This window comes from Carassius auratus, chromosome 48 (assembly GCF_003368295.1).
Source record: "Carassius auratus strain Wakin chromosome 48, ASM336829v1, whole genome shotgun sequence".
NCBI classification, from domain to species: Eukaryota; Metazoa; Chordata; class Actinopteri; order Cypriniformes; family Cyprinidae; genus Carassius; species Carassius auratus.
This window is the reverse complement of record NC_039290.1, coordinates 1,936,583-1,959,052: the sequence shown is the minus strand read 5'-3', so window position 1 is coordinate 1,959,052 and position 22,470 is coordinate 1,936,583. Positions and strand designations below refer to the sequence as shown.

The 22,470-nt window shown below is 41.8% G+C and overlaps 1 protein-coding gene across 7 annotated transcripts in view; it reads left to right on the top strand.

The window, feature by feature from the left end:
- LOC113065480 (histone-lysine N-methyltransferase 2D-like) overlaps positions 1–22,470 on the top strand; it is a 35,148-nt gene that overhangs the window by 6,704 nt on the left and 5,974 nt on the right. For 3 of the 7 annotated variants that reach the window (XM_026236737.1, XM_026236736.1, XM_026236734.1), the window contains exons 8-43: positions 391–505; positions 918–1,099; positions 1,306–1,463; positions 2,004–2,153; positions 2,326–3,146; positions 3,281–3,403; positions 5,630–5,743; positions 5,850–5,954; positions 6,042–6,223; positions 6,309–6,473; positions 7,911–8,020; positions 8,398–8,439; positions 8,546–8,716; positions 8,908–9,096; positions 9,196–9,312; positions 9,774–10,037; positions 10,127–10,210; positions 10,294–10,380; positions 10,467–10,628; positions 10,715–10,799; positions 10,895–11,133; positions 11,245–11,318; positions 11,419–11,469; positions 11,559–13,148; positions 13,258–13,425; positions 13,919–14,046; positions 14,159–15,894; positions 15,986–16,109; positions 16,584–16,671; positions 16,750–16,810; positions 17,133–17,365; positions 17,456–20,413; positions 20,491–20,634; positions 20,750–20,914; positions 21,229–21,376; positions 21,462–21,543. In XM_026236737.1, the coding sequence (XP_026092522.1) occupies positions 391–505; positions 918–1,099; positions 1,306–1,463; positions 2,004–2,153; positions 2,326–3,146; positions 3,281–3,403; positions 5,630–5,743; positions 5,850–5,954; positions 6,042–6,223; positions 6,309–6,473; positions 7,911–8,020; positions 8,398–8,439; positions 8,546–8,716; positions 8,908–9,096; positions 9,196–9,312; positions 9,774–10,037; positions 10,127–10,210; positions 10,294–10,380; positions 10,467–10,628; positions 10,715–10,799; positions 10,895–11,133; positions 11,245–11,318; positions 11,419–11,469; positions 11,559–13,148; positions 13,258–13,425; positions 13,919–14,046; positions 14,159–15,894; positions 15,986–16,109; positions 16,584–16,671; positions 16,750–16,810; positions 17,133–17,365; positions 17,456–20,413; positions 20,491–20,634; positions 20,750–20,914; positions 21,229–21,376; positions 21,462–21,543 (11,415 nt within the window). The remainder of the gene's footprint in view (positions 1–390; positions 506–917; positions 1,100–1,305; positions 1,464–2,003; positions 2,154–2,325; positions 3,147–3,280; positions 3,404–5,629; positions 5,744–5,849; positions 5,955–6,041; positions 6,224–6,308; positions 6,474–7,910; positions 8,021–8,397; positions 8,440–8,545; positions 8,717–8,907; positions 9,097–9,195; positions 9,313–9,773; positions 10,038–10,126; positions 10,211–10,293; positions 10,381–10,466; positions 10,629–10,714; positions 10,800–10,894; positions 11,134–11,244; positions 11,319–11,418; positions 11,470–11,558; positions 13,149–13,257; positions 13,426–13,918; positions 14,047–14,158; positions 15,895–15,985; positions 16,110–16,583; positions 16,672–16,749; positions 16,811–17,132; positions 17,366–17,455; positions 20,414–20,490; positions 20,635–20,749; positions 20,915–21,228; positions 21,377–21,461; positions 21,544–22,470) is intronic. The other 4 variants (XM_026236739.1, XM_026236738.1, XM_026236741.1 and 1 more) reach the window with 4 other exon arrangements.

Here is a 22,470-nt window from a genome sequence, read left to right as displayed (position 1 = left end):
TCATGCAATTGCTCAATGTATGTTTCAACCATGGAAAGACATCGGTAAAACAGCTTGTAAATGTATGCTACATTTACCTCAGGAAAGACTTTGAAGTGTCTGTAAACTTGCTAGTGAAATAGAAAAATCACTTTAGAGAGGAGCAGTTTGATAAATGAATGAACTGCATTACAGATGTATTACGTTTGACTTAACCTGTTGACTCTGAGTGAAGCTTTTATGTTTATATTTCAACAAGTCAACATAATTCTGTTATTAAAATTTGACATAAAACCATTTTCATTTTCTGATTTTGCCCAAGTGCATCTGGATTTGTCAGGTGAAATACTCTATTCATAATAGTGTTTGCAAAGACTTTGTGTTAAATGTATGTTTTTCAATAACATCCAGGCAACCAGGGGAGGATTCGAAGATGCTGGTTTGTGATGCTTGTGACAAGGGCTACCACACCTTCTGTCTACTGCCAGCCATAGACTCTGTGCCCCCTGATTCATGGAAGTGCAAAGTAAGCTTAAACCCATGACTCATTCTTAAATGCCCTTCATCTGTGTAATATCACCATTTAAGGCAGAAATCCGGCCTGTGCAATTTATTTACATAGTTGCTCTGCTCTTTTCTCATGCCTAAAACTGCATGGACAAACCACTTGAATTTTTCAACCAAGGTTCCCCTAAAAATGAAATTTATTTCACCGCATTGTCGTTGAAACGGTAATACGTTTATCCAGTTGACATAAAACGTAATCCAAGCACTTTCAAAATGTGTGGTGATCTTTTTGTATGGTAGCCCTTCGAGCGATTGTGGCATGTACTGGTGATATCGGTTTGTACAGATGTTTGGCAAGTAGGAAAATGTGATTTTGTGAGTGAAATATCGCTCTATTGTTTGGTCTAACCTGATTTGCATGTCTCTTTCAGCGGTGCCGTGTGTGTATTGACTGTGGCATGCGAGGGGTAAAGCTTCCTGGCTCTGAACAGTGGTTCGAGAGCTACACAGTATGCGAGGGCTGCCAGCACAAGCGCACCTCTGTCTGCGGCGTGTGCAGTAAGGCCACGGAGCCCTCGGCCTCCCTGCAACATCGCTGTGCCATCTGCCACAGGTCAGTTTATGAACCTCTTTCCATAAAGAACAGGCAAGTGAGCAGCTTCATTGTCTGAAGCAGAGCGTTTAGTGCTGTACAAAGAAGCGGTCTACTAAAATGGAGGTGAGCTTTAAAGCGTGAAGCAGTGTTTGCCATGAAGTAAACAAACTGACTATCATTCGTCTCTTTGCATAAATCTAACTCGTGTTTGATGTCGTCTGCAGATGGGTACACAGTGATTGTGCCTCTCTGTCAGGGCCTCCCGAGGAGAAATGCATCTGTGTGCTCTGCGAAGAAATCCCAGATGAGCCTCCAATCCAGTCTGAGGTGTTATCGACACAAGAAGATGAGAAAGCTGATTTAGAGGTGCCAATGGAGTTGGGTATGTTACTTTAAGTTCCTATATATTTTTTTTAAAATGCTCTCTGTTGGTTTCTCATAGGACTGTACATCCGTTTTGCGAGTCTCGTGTGATAAGGACTAAATACAGGTTTAAACAGGGTCCAAGACGTTATGTTGATGATGTTTAATCTTTCAGCAGCCATTACTCTAGTCGCCATTCTAATACGATGATTCTGTGATGAATAGAAAGTTCTAAAGAGCAGAGTTGATTTTAAATCGAAATCTTCTGTAACACTATAAATGTATTTTGATTATTTGAACGCATCCTCACTGATTAAAAGTTACCTTCCTCAAACTTTTAGAAGGTAGTGTACCTGATGATGAATGCAAATTTGAAGTACAATTTAATGCATGAATTCAAATAATGAATTTCTGAACGCTGTATTGCAGTGTGTCCCCTGTGTAGTATGTGGTATAGAGGACTAGTTAGTGATACCCAGCCCTAGTTTCTGTTCCCTGTGGACAGAGTATTATTGACTGATATTAGATGTGGATATTGAGCCGATGTGTTTCATTTTAGGGACAGAGCTTGAAGTGGTCGAAACGGCAGAAGTGAAAGAAAGCATTATGGAGGAGAAACTACGGCCGGAAGGTGCTGAGGGCTCCACAGAGACTAATGTGCACAGTGAGGTCTCTACAGAGCAGCAGGCCCCTTCAGCTACGGTTTCAGGTCAATTTCAAAACCCACACCAGTAGTTCAAGGTTTTATGTTTTAATAACATTTACACTGGCCCTGCAATGAAAATGGTTCTTTTTATTTTATTACATGAGTTTATTATTTTTGAGAATTGTATGTAACTATAGTGTAACAGTGGAAAAAATGTGCCTGTTGACTTTTGTAGAAGTTGATGGAAAAGAAAAAGAGGAGACAACTACCATTGAAACAGTGGTTACAGAGGCCATTGTGGAAAAATCTGAGGATACTCAGGACCCTCCTGTGAAGGAGAGCCCAGACAGTCCTGAACCGGACACTATAGAGGAAGCCCAACCTGATGTAGCTGAAACTAACATAGACAGGCAGGAGGAGCTGCAAGGGCAAGACAGTACTCTTCAGACAGAGATGGAGTCAATCTGCAAAGAGGAGACTACAGAAACAAACCCTCCAACAAGCCTATGTTCTCAGTCTTCTCAAATCACACTCCCTGTTTTGGAAGAAGCAGAGCCAGTTGTTATGGACTTGGAAGAGGTGGGATCTGAGGCACGGCAAGAGGAGGCGATAGAGCGGACTCCTCCCCCTGCTCCTCAAACAGAAATGCCCCCTGCATCCGACACTGATGATCGAATGGGCCAATCTGAGGATGAAGATGAGGAGGATGAGCAGGGGTTGGAGGAATCCTTAGAGGAGTCGTTCCTCAAAGATGACAGTCAAGGAGACGATGACCAGTCCAGGAAGGAGATGCAAGAGGATATGAAGCCGGAGCTGGTCCTCGATGAGACATCCAACATTAGCCACGGTGACGAGAGCAGCAGCGGTTTCCTCGGCTCGCCGGCTGAGGCAGACTCTCAGATGCTGTCCATGGAACTCAGCCTGGTGCCGGCTGGCAGGACCCGTTCTGATTCGCTGCTAACCGAAACGGAGGACTCGTTGCCTTTTGATCCACTGAAGCCCGATGGAGATAAAGTGAAGCGCAGAGGTTCTCCAGGACGCTCACGGGTAAAGCAGGTGGTTGTCGGACACCAAACTTTTTTTTTTCTCTAAGTGATGTTGCATTCTGATTGGTTTGGATACCCCTCTAGTAAAAAAAAAAAAAAAGGTAGTAATTTTGATGTTGATGCATTTATTTTTTGACATTTCAGGGCAGAGGCAGTGGTTTCCCAGGGAAGCGGCGGCCACGTGGCGGCAGCAGTGGAAGTAGTAGTGGAAGAGGCCGTGGACGGTCGCGTCTTAAAGCAATGGCCTCTTGCATTGATGCTTTTCTAGTAAGTTTTTCACTTCATCTGCCAGCTCTTCCTTTACTAGTATTTTAAAGCACATTTCTCTTTGTTGTAAATTACTGCTGTTAATTTGAACTGTATAACAACATTTTAATCCCTCATTAAAAATGTTTTTTTTTTTGTTGTTTAGTGTTACTGATTATAATATGTGAATTATTCTAAAAATAATTCTAAAAGCAGTGTTGTTGTTAACCAAATTTATTTAAAATAAATTCCTTAATTGAAATAATGAAATGAAAATCAAATATTAAGAAATATTAGATGCAAAACCTGAATGTAAATGAAAAATGTTGCCTTGGAAACTGACTGAAATTAGTTTAGATGCTAAAACACCAAAGAGACTAAAGTTATTAAAACTGAAAGGAAAATAGAACTTGGACAAATAGAAAAAAACAATAAAGGGACTTTCGGTTTTGCCTTCCCTGAGATAGCTGCATTTTAATATAGCTCTCGACTATCTTGAGGGTTTTATTAAGCAATTTATCATGATTCAAATAATGAATGTCCGAGTTAATAAAAAAGGATGAAACACAGTAAATGCAGTAAAAAGGAGGAAACTGATAAAAATGTGGTCAAAATTCTTGAGAAAAGACCTGACTAATCTTAGCGCAAGATAAGCACTTCAGAAGATCATGGCAACATCCGAAATATTGCTTGCGTACATATTAACAAGACAGCGCCAACTGGAAAAAAAGTGCGAGGGTTTGGAGAGTCGGTCACGGAGGTCAAATAAATGTAATTTAGAGAGTAAAAGAAGTAATTGATGGAGACAGGAGTATGACAGATTTTGTGGATCGTATGTTAAAAGACCTCCTCGAAATCCATACTGACCAAGATCTTGGCATTGTGGCTCCAGTAGATCTTAAATCCTCCCCCAGGTCAATTGTCGTTGAATTTCTCCCCTTCCCAACTAAGAAGCGAATGCATTTCAAGGCATGGAGCAAAAAAATGCCCTTAAATATAGGGAACACCATCTCTCTGGACAATGACTACTACTTGGATATTCAGCGCTGATGTAAAGAATGCAGAAAAAGCCTATTAAAAGAACTGCACATAAAGTTCAGATCCCCATACCCCGCATCACTCAAAAGCGTTCCTGGAAACAGGTGAGAAGACTCTGCGTGGGAAGCTGCAGACAGACTGAAACATCTGGGAATAAAAGTACATTTCTGGGAAAACAAACTAATGAAAAAGGAATTATCCCAGGTTGGATGGTCGGCACACGGACAGATTAGTTGCAAGCGCTTCATACATGTAGTGCTGAAGGACATGAGAGACTTTATTTGGGGTAGTGGTAATACTGTTTACAATATGCACCTAATGAGACAAATCCCAAGTTTAAAAATACAATTTTCAATTTGATCAATGAGAAATCAAAAGGGCGGCTGCATATGGTGGGGAATACTTTAATGGTGTACTGTCACCGCTAGATAGAAATCCCTCTTCGTATAAACCCCTGTCTTTAGCAAGTAAGGCTCTGAGGAATAATTGTACAGAATAAGGGATGATTGACATCTGGAAACGGAGTACATCATAGAGATAGAGACACTATATTTTATTCTGACTCAAATGCTTCATACTCTAGGGTAGACTATTTTTTGTGTAACATTCATAACATTATCTTATCAGATCATGCACCCGTATCAGTGGTATGGGACATTGGAAGGGGAGTTTTTTAGAACATATGGCAGTTAAACACTTTTTTTTTTGTTAGGGCAATCAGCATTTCAAATTAATACTGAGTCTGAATTTAGGCAATATTTGGATAAAAATGATTGTTTTAATTTTAGAAACCAGATTTGTCCTTTGCTAGCAGAGGCATGCGCTGATGCACATAAGAACTGTAATGTGCTATCAATGTGCAAAGCTGTCATTTCTGTTATTCATAAAGACGGAAAAGATCCCACTGATTGTGCTGGATTTAGATCCTTGGCTCTTCTCAATACTGATGGTAAATCATTGATGTCAGTCTTGGCAAAAAAAAAAAGTAAACACTGTAATAACGTTTCTTGATACATAATGATCAGACTGGATTTATAACTGGCTGACTTTTGCAAAATAACATTCATAGGTTATTTAATATAAAAGCTTGTGATCACGGTAATCCCAACATGGTGCACAATAAATCCCGAAAACAGCCACTACCTCTTGTGCTTATCAGTGAAATAAACCAAGGTTCTGGAAGTTTAAATGCATATATTATATTTACAGCAAACCATGACTGCAGACACTGGACTTAGCAAAGAAGAAGATGAGGAGGAAGATGATACCATGCAAAATACTGTGGTACTTTTCTCCAACACTGATAAGTTTGTCCTGCAGCAGGTATGAATTTAACTTTCATTATTCCACTCTGACTATCTATAAAATTCAGCATCATGAGTGACAGTTACTTGATCGGTCTCTCTCTTTTTTTTAATGTCTGTAACAGGACATGTGTGTAGTGTGTGGTAGTTTTGGACAGGGTGTGGAGGGCCAGCTTCTAGCCTGTGCTCAGTGTGCACAATGTTATCATCCATACTGTGTGAACAGCAAGGTAAGCTTTTAAATGATCTATTCTGTTTGATTACCGGCATTATACACAGACACTCATTATTTTTTTATTTGGATGTCTCCTCTCTAGATCACGAAGATGATGTTGAGAAAAGGCTGGCGTTGTCTTGAGTGCATTGTGTGCGAGGTGTGTGGGAAGGCTTCAGATCCTGCCCGTTTGCTGCTTTGTGACGACTGTGATGTCAGCTATCACACTTATTGCTTGGACCCACCCTTACAGACTGTGCCCAAGGGAGGCTGGAAGTGCAAATGGTGTGTCATTGCCTCCGTATATTTTATATGTGTCATGAGCTCACAGAGAATGTGTGGTAACCAAAGCATTGTTTATCCCCTTCAGGTGTGTGTGCTGTATGCAGTGTGGTGCTAGCTCTCCTGGGTTCCACTGTGAGTGGCAAAATAACTACAATCACTGCGGCCCTTGTGCCAGCCTGGTAACCTGTCCTGTGTGTCGTGAGAACTTCATGGAAGAGGAGCTGCTCCTGCAGTGCCAGCACTGTGACAGGTGAGGAATGCATTATATTAATAAAATAAAATTGTATACTTTTATTCAGCAAGGATGCTTTAAATTGATGAGGAATGAAAGTTATTTTAAACGTAAGAATCGTGTAAAAATGTGTCATGGTTTCCAAAAATATACATTACCGGTCAAAAGTTTGGGATAATTAAGACGTTAAATAAATGCAGCTTTGATGGGCATAAGAGACTTCTTTCAAAAACATTAATCAAACATACAGGAAAAAACAGCTAATCTTGCAAAATGTTATTACAATATAAAATAATGGTTTCTATTTTAATATTCTTTAAAATATAATTTATTTCTGTGATTCAAAGCTGAATTTGTCGCTCCAGTATAAAGTGTCACATGATCCTTAAGAAATCATTGTAATATGCTGATTCTTTTATTAGAATTATCAATGTTTGCAACAGTTGTGTTGCCAAATATTTTTTTGAATACTGCAATACTTTTTTCCGGATTCTTTGATGATTAAAAAGTTAAAAAGAACAGCATTTTTTTTATTTGAAATATAATTTTTTTTCTAACTATATAAATCTTTGCAATCACTTAATTTAATATCCTTGCTGAATAAGTTTTAATTTCTTTCAAAAATAGAAAGAATAAAAATGTACTGACACCAAACTTTTGAACTGCAGTGATATTGTTAGAATTGATTTGTATTTTATATTTATATATAATTTTTGTTTATATATATCGGCTTTAGCAGATGCTTTTATCCAAAACGACTTAGTGAATTCAGGCTATACTGTTTCTTTTTTTTTTTCTTTTCGCTATGTTTGTTCCCTGGAATTGAATCCATGACCTTTTGCTCTGCTTATGCCTGAGCTACAGGAACACATTTTTAATAAATTAAGCAGCACAAAAAGTTTCCAGCATTGGTAATAAATCAGCATATTAGAATAATTTCTGAAGGATCATGTGACACTGAAGACTAAAGTAATGATGCTGAGAATTCAGCTTTACATCACAGGAATAAATTAGGTTCTAATGTATGTTAAAATAGTCAAATGTTATTTTACATATTTCACAATATTAATATATATTTTCCCTGTATTTTTGATCAAATAAATACAGCCTTGATGCGCATAAGAAATTTTATTTTTATTTTTAAAAAAATAAATAAAATATATATTAAAAATAGTTTTGATCCCAAACTTGACTGGTAGTGTATATAAAGTAGCACAACTGTTTTTAACGTTGATAACAAGTAATGTATTGTATGAGCAACAAATCAGCATATTAGAATTATTTCTGAGGGATCATATATCACATGAATAAATCATATTTTAGAATATTAAAACAGAAAAAAGTTGTTTTATATTGTACTAATGCATCACAATATTATTGCTTTCGCTATTTTTGAATAAAATGCAGCCTTGGTGAGCATAAGAGACTTATTATGTTTGTTTCTTTGCTTTGTAGATGGGTTCATGCTGTATGTGAGAGTCTTTACACTGAGGATGAAGTGGAACAAGCATCTGATGAGGGCTTTGCCTGTACAGCCTGCACTCCATATGTCCCCAGGCCTGTTGGTGAGTTTCATTGTGCTTTTGATTGCAAGTAAATTCGAGAGGAAGATTGTGGACTAATGGTTAGAGATTCGGACTCATAATCCAAAGGTTGTGAGTTCAAATCTCGGTCCAGCATGGATTGTAGTTAGGGGAAGTGAATGTACAGAGCTCCCCGGGTGCCCCAGTATAAATGGCTGCCCACTGCTCCGGGTGTGTGTTCACTGCTGTGTGTGTGCGCTTAGGATGGGTTAAATGCAGAGCACGAATTCCAAGTATGGGTCACCATACTTGGCTATGTCACTTTCATTTTTCACTTAAATCCAAATTTAAATTTAAGCGAAATAAGTAAAATTTAAGTGTTACGTTTCCCATAATAATACCCTTTATCGATTTCTTAGTGGAGTATCCTATGATGTCAGCCTTCAAAATGAAAGAACCAGGTATGTAAATGTTTGATAGCTGTCAGGCTTTCTTCTATTAGCTATTTGTTATTATCAAATTATTTTATATGACTTAATCTCGGTTTCTCCATCTACTCACTCATAGAGCCACAATTTTATCGTCTGGAAGGAGTCTGGTTAACAGAGAGTGGTATGTCTTTATTGCGAAGCATGTCCATGTCACCTCTGCACAAGCGCAGACAGCGCCGGTCCCGACTGGGCACCATGTGTATCGATGAATTGAAAGAAGGCGATGCAGATGGTGATGAGGGTAAAGGTCAGTTTATCATCACGTTTAATTATTCTGTATACTGCATGATGACCAATTATATATGTTGCAAGTGAAGTGTGGTGCAATGATTATAAATGTCTGAAGACCTTACTGGAACTTTGTGGTAAATCAGTATAGTGACTCACTGCCATTGATTGATTGAGAATGCAAATAATAAGACACTGAAACTGTAATAGGAGGTGCAGAAGCAATGGAATGTGAGCCTAAGCTAGAAGCCCCTGGGAGCCCAGATAGGGAAGGAGGAGTGGACCGAGAAACTGGTGCAGATGGAGGTGTAGAGGGCATGGCTGACTGTGAAACTCTCAAAGGAGGAGCAGAGGAGACTGAAGACGGGAAGAAGAGAAAGCGTAAACCATACAGACCAGGTCACTGAGCTCCTTCATGTCCTAAGGACTCTATCAGTTTTTCATGCTTTGAAAGAAATGGTTAATAATGTGAATTTTCTTTCTTTCTTTCACTTGTAGGGATTGGAGGGTTCATGGTCCGGCAAAGAAAGTGTCACACACGAATGAGGAGGAGTCTGTCTGCCTCTGGTGATGGTGTTCCTGAAGGTCAAACAGCTGAAACGAAACTTGAGGAAGGCAAGTGTGGCCTAATGGGTGTTCACAATGTCCCAGCAAACACCAGCAACCAGTGTCGGTTAAATGTTATTGGATCAGTGTGTTAACCTTGTTACCACAAACTGAATATGATTTTTTTTTTTGAGTCTTGGAATGTTTTGAGTTTGTTTTCAACGAACTATGATGTTATCTGATGTGAACGCAAACCTCTAATGGCCTTGCCAACTGCATTAAAATAAATGTTTGTGGGCACAACTGCCTGGGGCTGTAAGTCTTGATTGACTGGGAAAGTGTTTTAATCTGTATGTATTGGATCATAACACTCAGGAAATATGAACTGTATTTGTAAATATAATTGTTTTTGTACAGTATAAATTTAACTTTTTTTCCTTACAGCTTTAACCCAGCATCCTCTTGAGATCCAAAGAGATCACCAAACCTTTGTAAAACTCCTGTCAATAGTCATTTTTTTTCTAATTTAGGACCACATCCTGACATACCTCTCGACGTGCCAGAGGCAAAAACGGCAGAGGGAGAGGGCGAGCAAGCCAAAAAGCGCAGGGGTAGAAAGAAGAGCAAGTTGGAGGACATGTTTCCTGCATACCTACAGGAGGCTTTCTTTGGCAAGACATTACTTGATCAGAGTAAGAGAGCTTTTCTTGCTCCTCCAACCCAAAGGCATACGCAGGGCATTCTGAGACCTCCACTCCCTGGGCTTGGTGCCAAAAATACAGCTTCTGAACCAGGTAAGACACTACATCAGTCATACAATTTTGAGAATAATAAAGTTAGAACAGACAAAGATGTAAACGTTTGTTTCATTTTGTTCTTACAGTTGAAGCCACAGTCAGGCCATCTGGTCTGCCTGTAGAACTAAAGCAAGAGGGTGAGGGATCCAAGCCTCCAGGAGATCGAGCAGGTGGGATTTTTGAGATCGAGGTACTTCAGTATTTTGGCAATGAATGTTATCAGAACATATTTAACTTGCATAACGTTTTGTAGCAGAAGGGCAAGGAGCAAGTATGCAACTTTCCGACAAAGATCTGAGCTCAGGAGATACACATGGGTCTGATTTTCAGAAGAATGAAGGTCATTTCTTTTGTTAACAAAGCAAGTGAGGTACCTGGTGTCATGAACAGTTGTGTTACTCAGAAGACCTCCCTTTCACCCACCAGATCACCCTCAGGGACTAGAAGGTCAGGACTCTCAGCAGTTTTTCCAGAAAGTACTTGGACCTACTGAGGGAAGCGGCACAACTGGGCCTCTTCAGCCAAGCATTAAGCCGGTTCAGGAGGGTGACTCAAATCAAAGTACTTGCCCTCAAAGAAACCTTCTTGGTATGGGCAGAATTTCATATTACTCAGATTTGTTATAAATGTCAGATTTCTACACTTTAAAAAAAATCACCATAATTTAACTACAGGTGCTTCCTTATCTGGCGCACTACCCTCATCTGGTATGATGGACTCTTTTTCAGGTCTCTCCCAGTCACCCTTTTTCGACATACGGTAAGCAGTAGATTTGCTTTATCTTCTCGCTTTGGTCCCCTAATGAATTTCTCGTCTTTTATATGTCCTTTTTTGTTTATTTGTTTAATCTTCAGTGATCGAGGTGGCCTTTTCAGTCCAGACCAGGATGAGGAAAGCCCATGGGCAACACCATCCACTCCAGCCACCCCTTCCACTCCTCCAACTCCTACTGAACAGGAAAGTGATGGCCTCTCGTACAATCAGCGCAGTCTGCAGCGTTGGGAGAAGGATGAGGAATTGGGAAATCTATCTACCATCTCTCCTGTACTGTATGCCAACATGAACTTCCCTAGTCTCAAACAGGACTACCCTGGTTAGTATTAAACATACTTTAAAATGTGTTGTAGAGGGCACATCTGTTAATTCCTTCCTTAATTTGGTAATCCCTTTTAGGCTCACTTCATTATTTATTTTCTATCCTTAGACTGGGCCAGTCGCTGTAAACAAATAATGAAGATATGGAGAAAGGTATCAGCTGCAGACAAGGTTCCTTTTCTGGTAGGTGCAAGTTTGAACCTATAGTGTAACTTAATTTATAGTACTGTGTCTGTTCTCTAACAGTTTTCTGTTGTTTACTATTCTTCCATTATTCATTCAGCAAAAAGCCAAAGATAATAGGGCTGCTCAGAGAATAAACAAGGCACAGAAGGTAAGTGGCCTTTTCTTCAAATGAAATCTATAATAATTTGAAGTGGTTGCAGTGTAATTGTGAATATTTTTCTTTATTCTAATCAACAGCAGGCAGAGAGTCAAGTATGTCGGCCTATCAAAACTGAGCCTGGCCGTATTAAAGGCCAGCGGCCTAATTTGCACCTCCAAATTCCTCCAGCCTCAGGCTCTATATCCACTCCCTCCCAGCCGAGCTCTGCTGAGAGTCCTTACCCTCTTGCTCCTGACTCTGCATCTTCAGCCTTTTTTCCTGATGGACCCCTCAAGACTCCTTGCTCAGCTGATGCACAGACAGACCCATTTTCTAAAGTTCCCTCTCAGTCTCCACACCTTCAGTCTCAGCCATCCACCCCATACTCACAGCCTTCTTCCAGCCCTTTGCCAGCCTCTTCCTCAGGATATCCTATGCCTGGCCCACAGGGTGCTACTCAGGGACGCCCAGCCAGCTTTGGCTCCCTTGACATGCAACCAGGGACTCCTAGCAGGGCCCAGCAGGTTGACCCATTCTTTAAACCACAACAGCAGATTCCCAAACCTCAGGAGGCCTTAGGTCCACCTGAGAGTCCTCGACCTAGGCCTGGTGGGCCTGGAGACTCGCAGATGTTCTCACCGCCTCATACAACCCATTGTGGTGACCCTTACCATGGCCAGCATGGAGCTAGCCGACAAGATCATGCTTCATCTCCGTCATCATCTGCACTAGCTTCTTCACCTGCTGGGGTGGGCCCAAATAGGGCAGAAATGAATGCCCCATCTCCACGTTCTTTTGGCCGGCAAGACCTAAGCTCTGGTTCACCTGCTAGTTTGGACTCTGGAGATGGGTTATTCAAAGCCCCCATGACCCCTCGTATGCATCAGGGGGATGCAGGTGGATTGTCTGTTTCACACCCTTCAGGTGCCTCTCCTCATCATCTTCCTGAGAGCTACCGCCAATCTCCCTCAACGTTTTCTGACCCTTATGCCCAGCCTCCTCTCACACCGCGACCTCAATCAGGTGATGGCTCCTCTCCTCTACCCCAGAGATTTCCTGCACCTCAGCAAGAAACATATTCAAGATTACCTTCCAGCCCTCAATCACAAGGCAGTTCTCAATCGCCTCTCACACCAGGAACCATTTCCAATGATGTGCTTTCTGTGCAGTCACCAGCCACTCCACGCTTCCAGTCACCTGACCCTTACTCCCGTCCACCTTCACGACCTCAGTCCAGAGATTCCTTCGCTTCATTACATAAACCCCCCCGCCCATCTTCTGTAGCACCAGAAGGTAGCTCCCCTTTTAGAGGTTCACCACATCTTAGCCAGCAACCCCCCTGTTCACCCTCAGTAGCAGATCCGCTCTCTGGAAAACCCCCATTCAGCTGCAGTCCTGGTGTAGGACTTCAAATGGGCCAGCAACAAGTAGTTGGCCAGCAGCCGATGATGACTCCTCAGCAAGCTCAGGTCCACCTCCCACAGCCACAGTCCCAGACACAACCAGTGGGTGCTGAATTTAACTCAAGAATAACACTTCCACCTGGAAACCAAGATACAGCTGTGAGGGCAACAGATGCCCCACATTTACCCAACTTGCCAGGGGTGCAGGATATATCAGACCTGTCAAGTGGACAGGATCCAGCTCTCATGAACCTTAGTCCATCTGAGTTAGAAAAGCACAGACAGGTAAAGTAGACACCTATAGATATTTAAATTCAAAAGTTTTTGGATAGATTGAGGTAGGTTTTAACTTTACTTTTGTTAATTTTTTTATTACTTTTGTTTTGTGGACCAGAAGCAAAAGTTGAGGGAGTTTTTGATAAGACAAAAAATGCAGAGAAACTCTCTTCGCCAAGAGAAGGAAGCACCTGTAGTGGGTAATCCTGCTCAGAGTTGGCCAGGTGGGGAAATGACGGCCTTTCAGCAAGACAAAAGCCAGCGAGCACCACCTCCTTACCCTCAGGTATTGAAACTGAATAAATTTTGAATGTGATGTACTGAATCTGAAAAAAATGTTTGCTGTGTGTTTAAAGGGCCCCACAATTTGGTCCATATTTTTGTGATATATTGCCTTTAATATTATTGCCAACGTATTCCATCACAGATATTTATGGTGGTTTTAATTTATTTTCAAATGTTAATCCATCAATCTTTTATTTTGGTGGAAAATCAAAAGGATCCCTTAAACCTTCTCTTTTGTTGACAGCAGACAGTTTATAAGTGCTTCTCATTACAAGTTTGGGAAAATGGTTGCTGCATATTTCATTCTAAAATGCACTCTGTAAACTACCCAAACTCCGAGCACATGCAGAGATGAGTTCATGTGGAGCAACATTTATTTAAAATAATTTGCGGTCTTTGTGATTTTTGGTTTTGTTTCTATTGATTGTGCAATCCTATAGTAAACATTCAAAAGTGTTTTGTTAGTTGGCGTAACATCATCATTTGTCCACCAGGACAGAGCTGTAGTTGCTCAGGCAGCACTTGCCACCAGGATGCCTTTGCCAGTGGGAGCAATGGATGAAAAGCTCTGCCGCCCACCTCCTTCTGGGACACCAGCAACTATGGACCCCAGTGCATTAAGGTAGACTGAGCTAAATAAATGCAACTTATTTTGATTCCTTTGTGTTTTTACACAGTCCTTGTACATGTTAGATCCATACTAATCATTTCATAATCAACACTTTTTCTTGTAGGCAAGCTGGGCCTAATATTTCTCAGGGGATGTATCCTCGTCCACCATTTCCTGCTCAGTGGCAAAACCAAGGTGCTCCCCGTAGGTTCCCACAACAGTCTATGATGGAAGCAGTTCCAAGGCAGCACCTTAATACTCCCATCAACAATCCTCTCAACATGCAGTCCATGCCGAATATGCCCAATCCTTTGACTGGGGTTCCAGGCACTGGCACAGAGACTGTACACAGCCATGTGTCGGGAGCTCCCCCTCAGTTTATAGAGCTGAGGCATAATTCACAGAGGATGCCACTGGGTCCTCAGTATATGCAAAGGGCGCCTGTACCTAGACCACGCATGTTTCTTCCACAGCAGGAAATGAATGCTGCTTTTGTTCAGCAGAATTTACCCCCGTCTCTGGATGCTTCAGCGGAGGGAATGCGTAATCCCAGAATTGGTTTACAGCAGGGTGGCATGAACCTACTGATGCAACAACAACCCCCTTCTCAGTCTCAACTACAGTCACAGCAGGTGCCCACTACTACACCCAAAACTCCCATTTCTCACACTACTACTCAGCTTCCTCAAACAAGTAGAATAGTAGGTCAGCAGACTGTTGTAAATCCGGTTGACCTACCTGAGTCTGACCTAGGGCTAGGTGATACAGTGGCAGAAACTGGAGTGGAGGATGATGATCTTGCTACTCTTGACCTGGATCCTGATAAAGCTGATGATGATTTGGGAAACCTTGGCAATCTTGAGACCAATGATCCTCATTTGGATGATCTGCTCAACAGTGATGAATTTGATTTGCTGGCTTACACTGACCCTGAGCTTGATCAGGGTGATCCCAAAGATGTTTTCTCTGACCAGCTGCGACTTGTAGAAGCAGAGGGGGAAGGACCAGGGTCTTCTGCTAATGTAGAAATCAAGGTTGAAGAGAAACCAAAAGTGGATATAGCTTCCAAGGACACGCACACAACTGCCATTCAACCACCTTTAAAGACTGAAAGTTCATGTACCAGTACTCCAAAGGCAGAGTCTTCTGATGCCATTAGGCTATCCTCTGTAAAACTTGAAGACAAGGGATTGATTGAACAACAACAGTCAGGACAAGCTCCTGTTAAAGATGACAATCAACCAGAGACTGCAACTGCTTCATTGAACACAGTCCGTTTAGGTGGTTTACCTTTTCCTCTTCAAAGCCAGTCTTTTCCACCAGCTGCACCACATCCCGACCTGGGTGATCCACTTGGATTGCCAGATGCTGGCCACCACTCTACAGCAGATGATCTTGACAAAGTGGAGAGCTCACTGGAAGCTAGTGAATTACCTTTGTTAATACAAGACCTTTTGGAGCATGAAAAGAAGGAGCTACAGAAACAACAGCAGCAGCAGCAGTTAGGTGCTCTGCAAGGAGGGATTGCTAGTCAACTTCACAGCATTCAGAATCAGCAACAGCCTTCACAAGGGACAAATCAAATTATGATGCCACAACACCACCATCCATCCCAAGGCATAGTGCCTCAAGCAGGTATGGTGCCCAGGCCACCTCACGTGTTACCACAACAGCAGCAGAGGTTAATTGGTGCTGCAGTGCCTTCACCTCCCCATGCAGCGATGGGACAACAGCAAGGCATTTTACGGGGTGTGCAGCCTGGTAGAATTCATCCTGGTCTTACTCCGCAGCAGCAAACAGCAACACAAACACATATTGTCAAACAGCAGAACTTGACCAGCAGCTTTTTCCCAGATAAAGGTGTGCTGAGTTCCATCAACTTGTGGTTATTCTTATTTTTGTTTCCCAATAATGAACGTGTTTTTGTAAATATAAATATATTTTTTCTCAGATCTGGAAAAATTCATGACAGATGACATAATGGATCCTATTGCAAAGGCTAAAATGGTTGCGCTGAAAGGAATTAAAAGGGTGTTGGCTCAAGATCCTATTGGTGTACCACCAGGAATGAATAGGTACTGTTTTTGTCTTTGACACAATTTCATAAAAAGTGTTTGGTCTTAAGTGTTATGTATTTCCATATAAAGTGAAAATATAAAAAAAGGTTACTTTTTAGTAGATTATCCATTTATAAATAAGCCTGTAGATAGCTCAGACATAAGAAAAACAACTGTCTAAGCAAGTTTTTTTTTTCAGTTTAAATCAGGAAATTGTTTTACAAATTTTGAGAGATGCAATATAGTTTATGAAACTTTTTTTTTTTTTTCATAATTTGAATTTGAATAATTTGGTACACAATTCATATGTGGTAGATGCATTATGCATTTACCACACATCTATTATAGTTCTTTAATATAGTAATTTAGATTGAAATGTATGATTTAGATGTAGTTTTGTTCCTTTGTTAAATAATTTGCTGGTTGATATTTCAAATGAATTGCTCACTTCAGTTCTGTTTCAGATTTAATTTAGGTTTTATTTAACTTTAGGCAACAGGTATCTCTTTTGGCTCAGAGGCTAACCTCAGCCCCTGGAAATGAGGATTCCCAGGCTCAGCTTGCACCTGGGTCTTCCAAGGTAGGTTTAGTATTCTTCTGTAGTAAACATTTCATTTGAATTTAATATAGTGCCTTAACCTTAATCCTCCTGTTTCAGGAAGGAGAAGGCAGCATCCAGGTTCAAGCAAGACCAAATCCTCCGCAATTTGGCATCATCAGTATGTTTTGAATTTAAATTGTATATATTTTTTGTATACCAACCCTTCAATGCTATTATTACCCTTTCCCTTATTTATTACATTACGTTCCCTGTGTAAATGCATATTTAGAGTCCTATGATTTTAGCAGAGCAGAAACCGATCTTGACAATAAAATGGAGTTCTAATTTCTGGTTGCAAAAATTGGATTGTGTTGCATAGTAGAAAACATAAGTTGCTCAAAATTTTGCAAACTATATAGACAGACATTCTGCATTCAGGTTATAGACAGTTCAGTTTATTTCATGTTGTTAATATTCTTGGGCCATCATGCTTCTAACAGATGATGCTGAACAGCACCAATATGAAGAATGGCTTGTACACACCCAGCAGTTGCTGCAAATGCAGTTGAAGTTCTTAGAAGAGCAAATTGGAGCACATCGTAAATCCCGTAAAGCTCTGTGTGCTAAGCAGCGTACTGCAAAGAAAGCTGGACGTGAATTTGCAGAAGCAGATGCTGAAAAGCTCAAACTGGTCACTGAGGAACAAAGTAAGATCCAGAAACAGTTGGACCAGGTATGCAAAATATCTTTTCACAAACAAATAAGATAAATTTTGTTGTCGTGAATGTCATTCAGCTAATAACAGTGAAATTTGCTTCTCCAGGTGCGTAAACAGCAAAAGGAACACACCAATCTTATTGCAGAGTACCGAAGCAAGCAACAGCAGCATCAGCAGCAAGGGACTTCCATACTAGCGCCTGGGTCCTCTACACAGACGCCCCACATGCTTTCCAAAATGCCTGGACAAATGATTATGGGCCAACAAGGAGGTCCAATTATTGGTCAACCACCTGCAGGAATCCCTCAAGTAGGGGTGCCTCAGGGAGGGATGCCAATTAGAATGCCGCAAATGCAACCTTTTGGTGGAGCTCAGCCTCCTCTCCCACCCGGAGCTGGTACTGTTCAACCAGTCCCACCTCCTGGTTTTTTCCAACAAACCCCTGGAGCACAAGGACCAGATCCAAGAGTCATACAGGAACGACAGTTACAGCAAAGAATGCAGATGGTACAAAAAATGCAGCAGCAGCAACAACAACAGTTGATGATGGGGCAGCAGCCTATGTCCCATCAACCTCAGCAACCTGGTATAATGAATCCACAGCCTGGAGCCATGGGCAATCAGCCAACCCAAATTCTGGTGGGCAATATGGGGCAGCAGCAACCAAACTTACAACAAGGATTAATGAATAATCAGCAAAATCAGCAGGGGTTAATGCAAACAATTCCAGGTATGATGGGAAACCAGGCTATTGGGCAGACGCAACATAATGTCTTGGGCCAGCCAATGACTCAAAATGTAAATATGATGGCAGGACATCCACAGGGTATGGTTGGTAATCAACAAATTGTTCAGCAGCTTCAGAGACCTCAGGGTTTGATGGATCAACATGGGCCGGGTGGACAGCATGTTGTTAGGGGGCCACCAGCCCAACTCACATCTCAACAGCAGAGTGTAATGGCTCAGCGCACGCTCATGTCACAGCAGCACCAGAATGCTTCAACAAACCTTGCTCAACTTCAGCAGCAACAAATTTCTCAACTGAAACAACCAATGCAGGTTGGGCCCTCTGAGCCAAAAAAAGCATTAGAAACTCCACCATCAGGGAGTACCCAAGGGGTTACTGAGAACTTACAGCAAGGTGTCCAAGATCTTCAAAATCCTGACCGTAAAGATGGAGGACTACTTACTCCAAAAACACCCCCCCAGCAGGGTGGACCTCCTACACCACTTCAGGTGCAACAACAGGGATCTAGTGGAGAGCAGAAATGTGGTGTTGGACAGCCACAGCAACCACATGCTTTTCTGGGTCAACAACAGACCGCACAGCCTCAATCAAACCAGAATATTGGAATAGCAGAACAACGTGGTTTTGTGGGCAATCAACAGGCTGAATCTCATCTTAAAGTACAACCACAGCAACAACAGATTCAACTTGGTCTTCAGACCCAGAACACCATCCAAATAAAACAGGAAGATCAGCAAATGTGCTTTATGGCACAACAGCAAGCTGGTCGGATTGCTGCACAACAACCACAGGATATGCTTGGCCAAAATAGTAGTCAGACTCAAACCACAATGGCCAGCATTACAAATCAACATCAGCAAGCTCTCTTGACTCAACAGATGGGCATTCCTAGAGGCCAACAGATGATGATGACTCCAAGGCCTGGTGCTCCAGCAGTGCAAATACGTGCCCCTATTAACATTCAGGCCTTCATTGCCCAGAACCCCCAACTGCGTCACCTGACTCCAAGCCAACAGTTGCAGCAAATTCAGGCAATGATTGCTCAGCGACAGCTTCAACAAGGCCAGATGCTAAGAATGCAAGGTCAGGCTCAGGGACAAATGCGTCCCCAAGTCCCACAGGGGCCACCAGTTGGTCCGCGGATGCCAGTTCTTGAAACCCAACAACAGCAGCACCGCTTTGCATTGGCAGGCAAACACGGTCCAGGTGGCACTCAACAGCAATCCGGATCAATGGGACAATTACCTGGTATGGCTCCACCGTTTCATCAGGGTGTTTCAGGGGCTATGCAACAGGCTTCTCAAGGACCTTTACCTCAGTACATCAATACTGCCCAGCAGCAGCAGATGCTACAACAGCAACAAGTACATCAGCATCAGATGATGAGGGGTCAAGTACCCAGGCCATTAATGGGTCAAGTTCGTGCTACAGCACCTGGACATATGGCTAGACCTATGTCTCCTCGTCAGTTAATGGGTCCAGGTTCTCCTGGAAGCCCGCTTTCTAATCAGCAAAGGCTCATGAGAATGTCTCAGACTCCACCAGGCCCCCAGCACCTTCAGCAACAACAATCCCATGTGGCAACGACACTCAGCCCCTTTCAAGCCTCTCCCTCTCATGCGGGTTCTCCTGCAGGGTCTTCTGTTCCAGAACCTGGTTCAAGCCCAGCATCTGCACATAAACCTGAGCCAGGCACCCTGTCTTTCTCCAGTCACTTGTCTTCGCCTTCTAGGGCAGATAGTGTTTTAGGAAAGAGTAGCCCCTTTAACCAGATAGGGGGATCAATAGCTTCACCTATGAGATCTCCAGCTGCCAAGACTCAGAGCCCCAACACTGAAACTCTTTCAGCTCCTTTTCCACTCAATGGCCCGTCTCCTCAGTTGGCACAGATCCCGCACCGAGCAACAACTGCCCAGGTATCTGACGGTCATATGTCTCAACCAACTCAACTGCCTAGTGAAATGACACTGCAAAACATCAAACAGGAACCACGTGAAGTCCAGTGTGACACAGGAGGTAGTGTAGAGGCCCATTCTGATGGCATAAAGAGAGAAGTTTCTGGAGAGACAGTCAGTGCCACTACTATTACGAACTGTGCTATTCCGGACTCTAGAAATCAAACAGGAGATCTCGGATCCCAAATTCAAAGGACAGAGACTGGCCAACAGCTTCTGCAGAAACTCCTTCGAACCAAAAACTTACAAATGGCTTCTCAGAGGCCCTCAGATGGCATTCATAATGAGATAAATGGGCACATCAATAGCAAACTGGCAATGCTGGAGCAGAAGCTTCAAGGAACGCCACGAAACATGGAGGTACATCCAAGAAAATCACTTGATTATATGTTATACATATTTTTGAGCTTCTAATTTTTATCTGCTACTGTTTTTAGGATCTGCAATCACTCACAAAGAGAACTCCGATAGTCAAGGCAAAACGTACTACAAAAGCTGGAGAACGTGGGCCAAACTCTAGAAAGAAAACCAAGAAAGATGAGGTTGGAAAAACTGAGGCAATAATGAAACAGCTGAAACAAGTGTGTGGCATTGGCTTATTGAATATTTGATTTCTGTTTTACGAATGAAGCATAGCTATTATTAATTTGGATTATTTTTATGTTAAACCATTGCTCTCTTATGGTTAACCCACAGGGACTTTCTCTTCTTCCTTTGATGGAGCCCTCCATAACAACTAGTCTGGATTTGTTTGCTCCTTTTGGCAGCAGCCCAGCCAATGCTAAGGCCCAGTTAAAAGGCTCATTTGGAAATGCTATGCTGGACAATATTCCAGACTACTATTCCCAGCTTCTTACAAAGGTACATTATAGTGGCATTTGTATACCTTTTTAGTACACAACAGAAGACTGTCTACACTGGGCTGTGTATGTGATCCCTTATTCTGTGAATTCCAAAGACTTAACGGAGTACTCAACCCTCTACAATGTAGCATATAATGTGCATATATATATGTGTGTGTGTGTGTGTGTGTGTGTATATATATGTGTGTATATATACTCTTATAAACAAGTTCTTAAGATACAACCAGATTGTAAAGACTGCATCACTTTATTATTCTTGTGCAACGTAAAATATCCATATTTAGAGATGTTCTTTGGTGGTTTTTGTATTAGAACAACCTCAGCAATCCTCCAACACCGCCATCATCACTTCCTCCAACTCCACCACCTTCTGTGCAGCATAAACTTCTAAATGGAGTGACGCCTGTAGAAGAACTAGCAGAAGGTCAGAAAGAGACCGAGGCATCAGAGGATACCATGGGTAAGACAAAGTATTGACCCTGATTCATTATTGAGCCATTTTTGTGACAATGTTTGCACAGAATACTTTTTCCCTTTGCTTGAAGGTTCTGTTCCAGAAGAAGTAAAGAGTGTAGACATACTAGCAGCTCTTCCTACTCCACCTCACAACCAAAATGAAGATATACGGTAAATTACCAGCTCTATAATACAGTATTTACATTTAATCATTTAACAGATGCTTTTATCCAAAGCGACTTACAAATGAGAACAATAGAAGCAATCAGATCAACAAGAGAACAACAACAGTATTCAAGTGCCACGACCATTCTCAGTTAGTCTAGTACAGAACGCATAGCCAGGTTTTTTATTTTTATATATATATATATATATATATATATAAGAATATGAAAAACAAGAAAAGAAAGGTGCTAGTATTAGTTGGTTAAGTGCTGGCAAAAAAGTATTTTTTTTTTTTTTTTAAATGAGTAAAGACTCAGCTGTTCGAATTGAGATTAGGAGGTCATTCCACCAGCTGGGCACAGTCCAGGAAAAGGTCAGTGAGTGATTTTGAACTTCTTTGGGATGGTGCCACAAGGCGTCGTTCACTTGCAGAGCGCAAACTTCTGGAGGGCACATAAGATTGAACTAGTGAATTAAGGTTATGTTGGTGCTGTGCCAGTGGTCGTCTTGTAGGCAAGCATCAGTACCTTGAATTTGATGCGAGCGGGCACTGGTAGCCAGTGTAACCTGATGAGCAGATGAGTAGCGTTAGCTTTTGTTGGCTCATTGAAGACAACCCTCACTGCTGCATTCTGGATCAGTTGCAGAGGCTTGATAGTACATGCAGGAAGCTTGGACAAGAAGTTGGGTGGCTTGCTCTGACAGGAAGGGTCTAATCTTCCTAATGTTGTATAAGGCAAATCTGCAGGACCGGGTCATTGTAGCAATTGTAGCAATATAGTCTGTGAAACACAGCTCGCTCAAGTGTCTTTGCAATGAATGGAAGAATGAATGGAAGAAGGGAAAACTGGTCTGTAGTTTTCTAGAAGAGCTGGATTTAGAGATGGTTTCTTAAGCAGTGGGCTTACCCAAGCCTACTTAAATGCTGAGTGA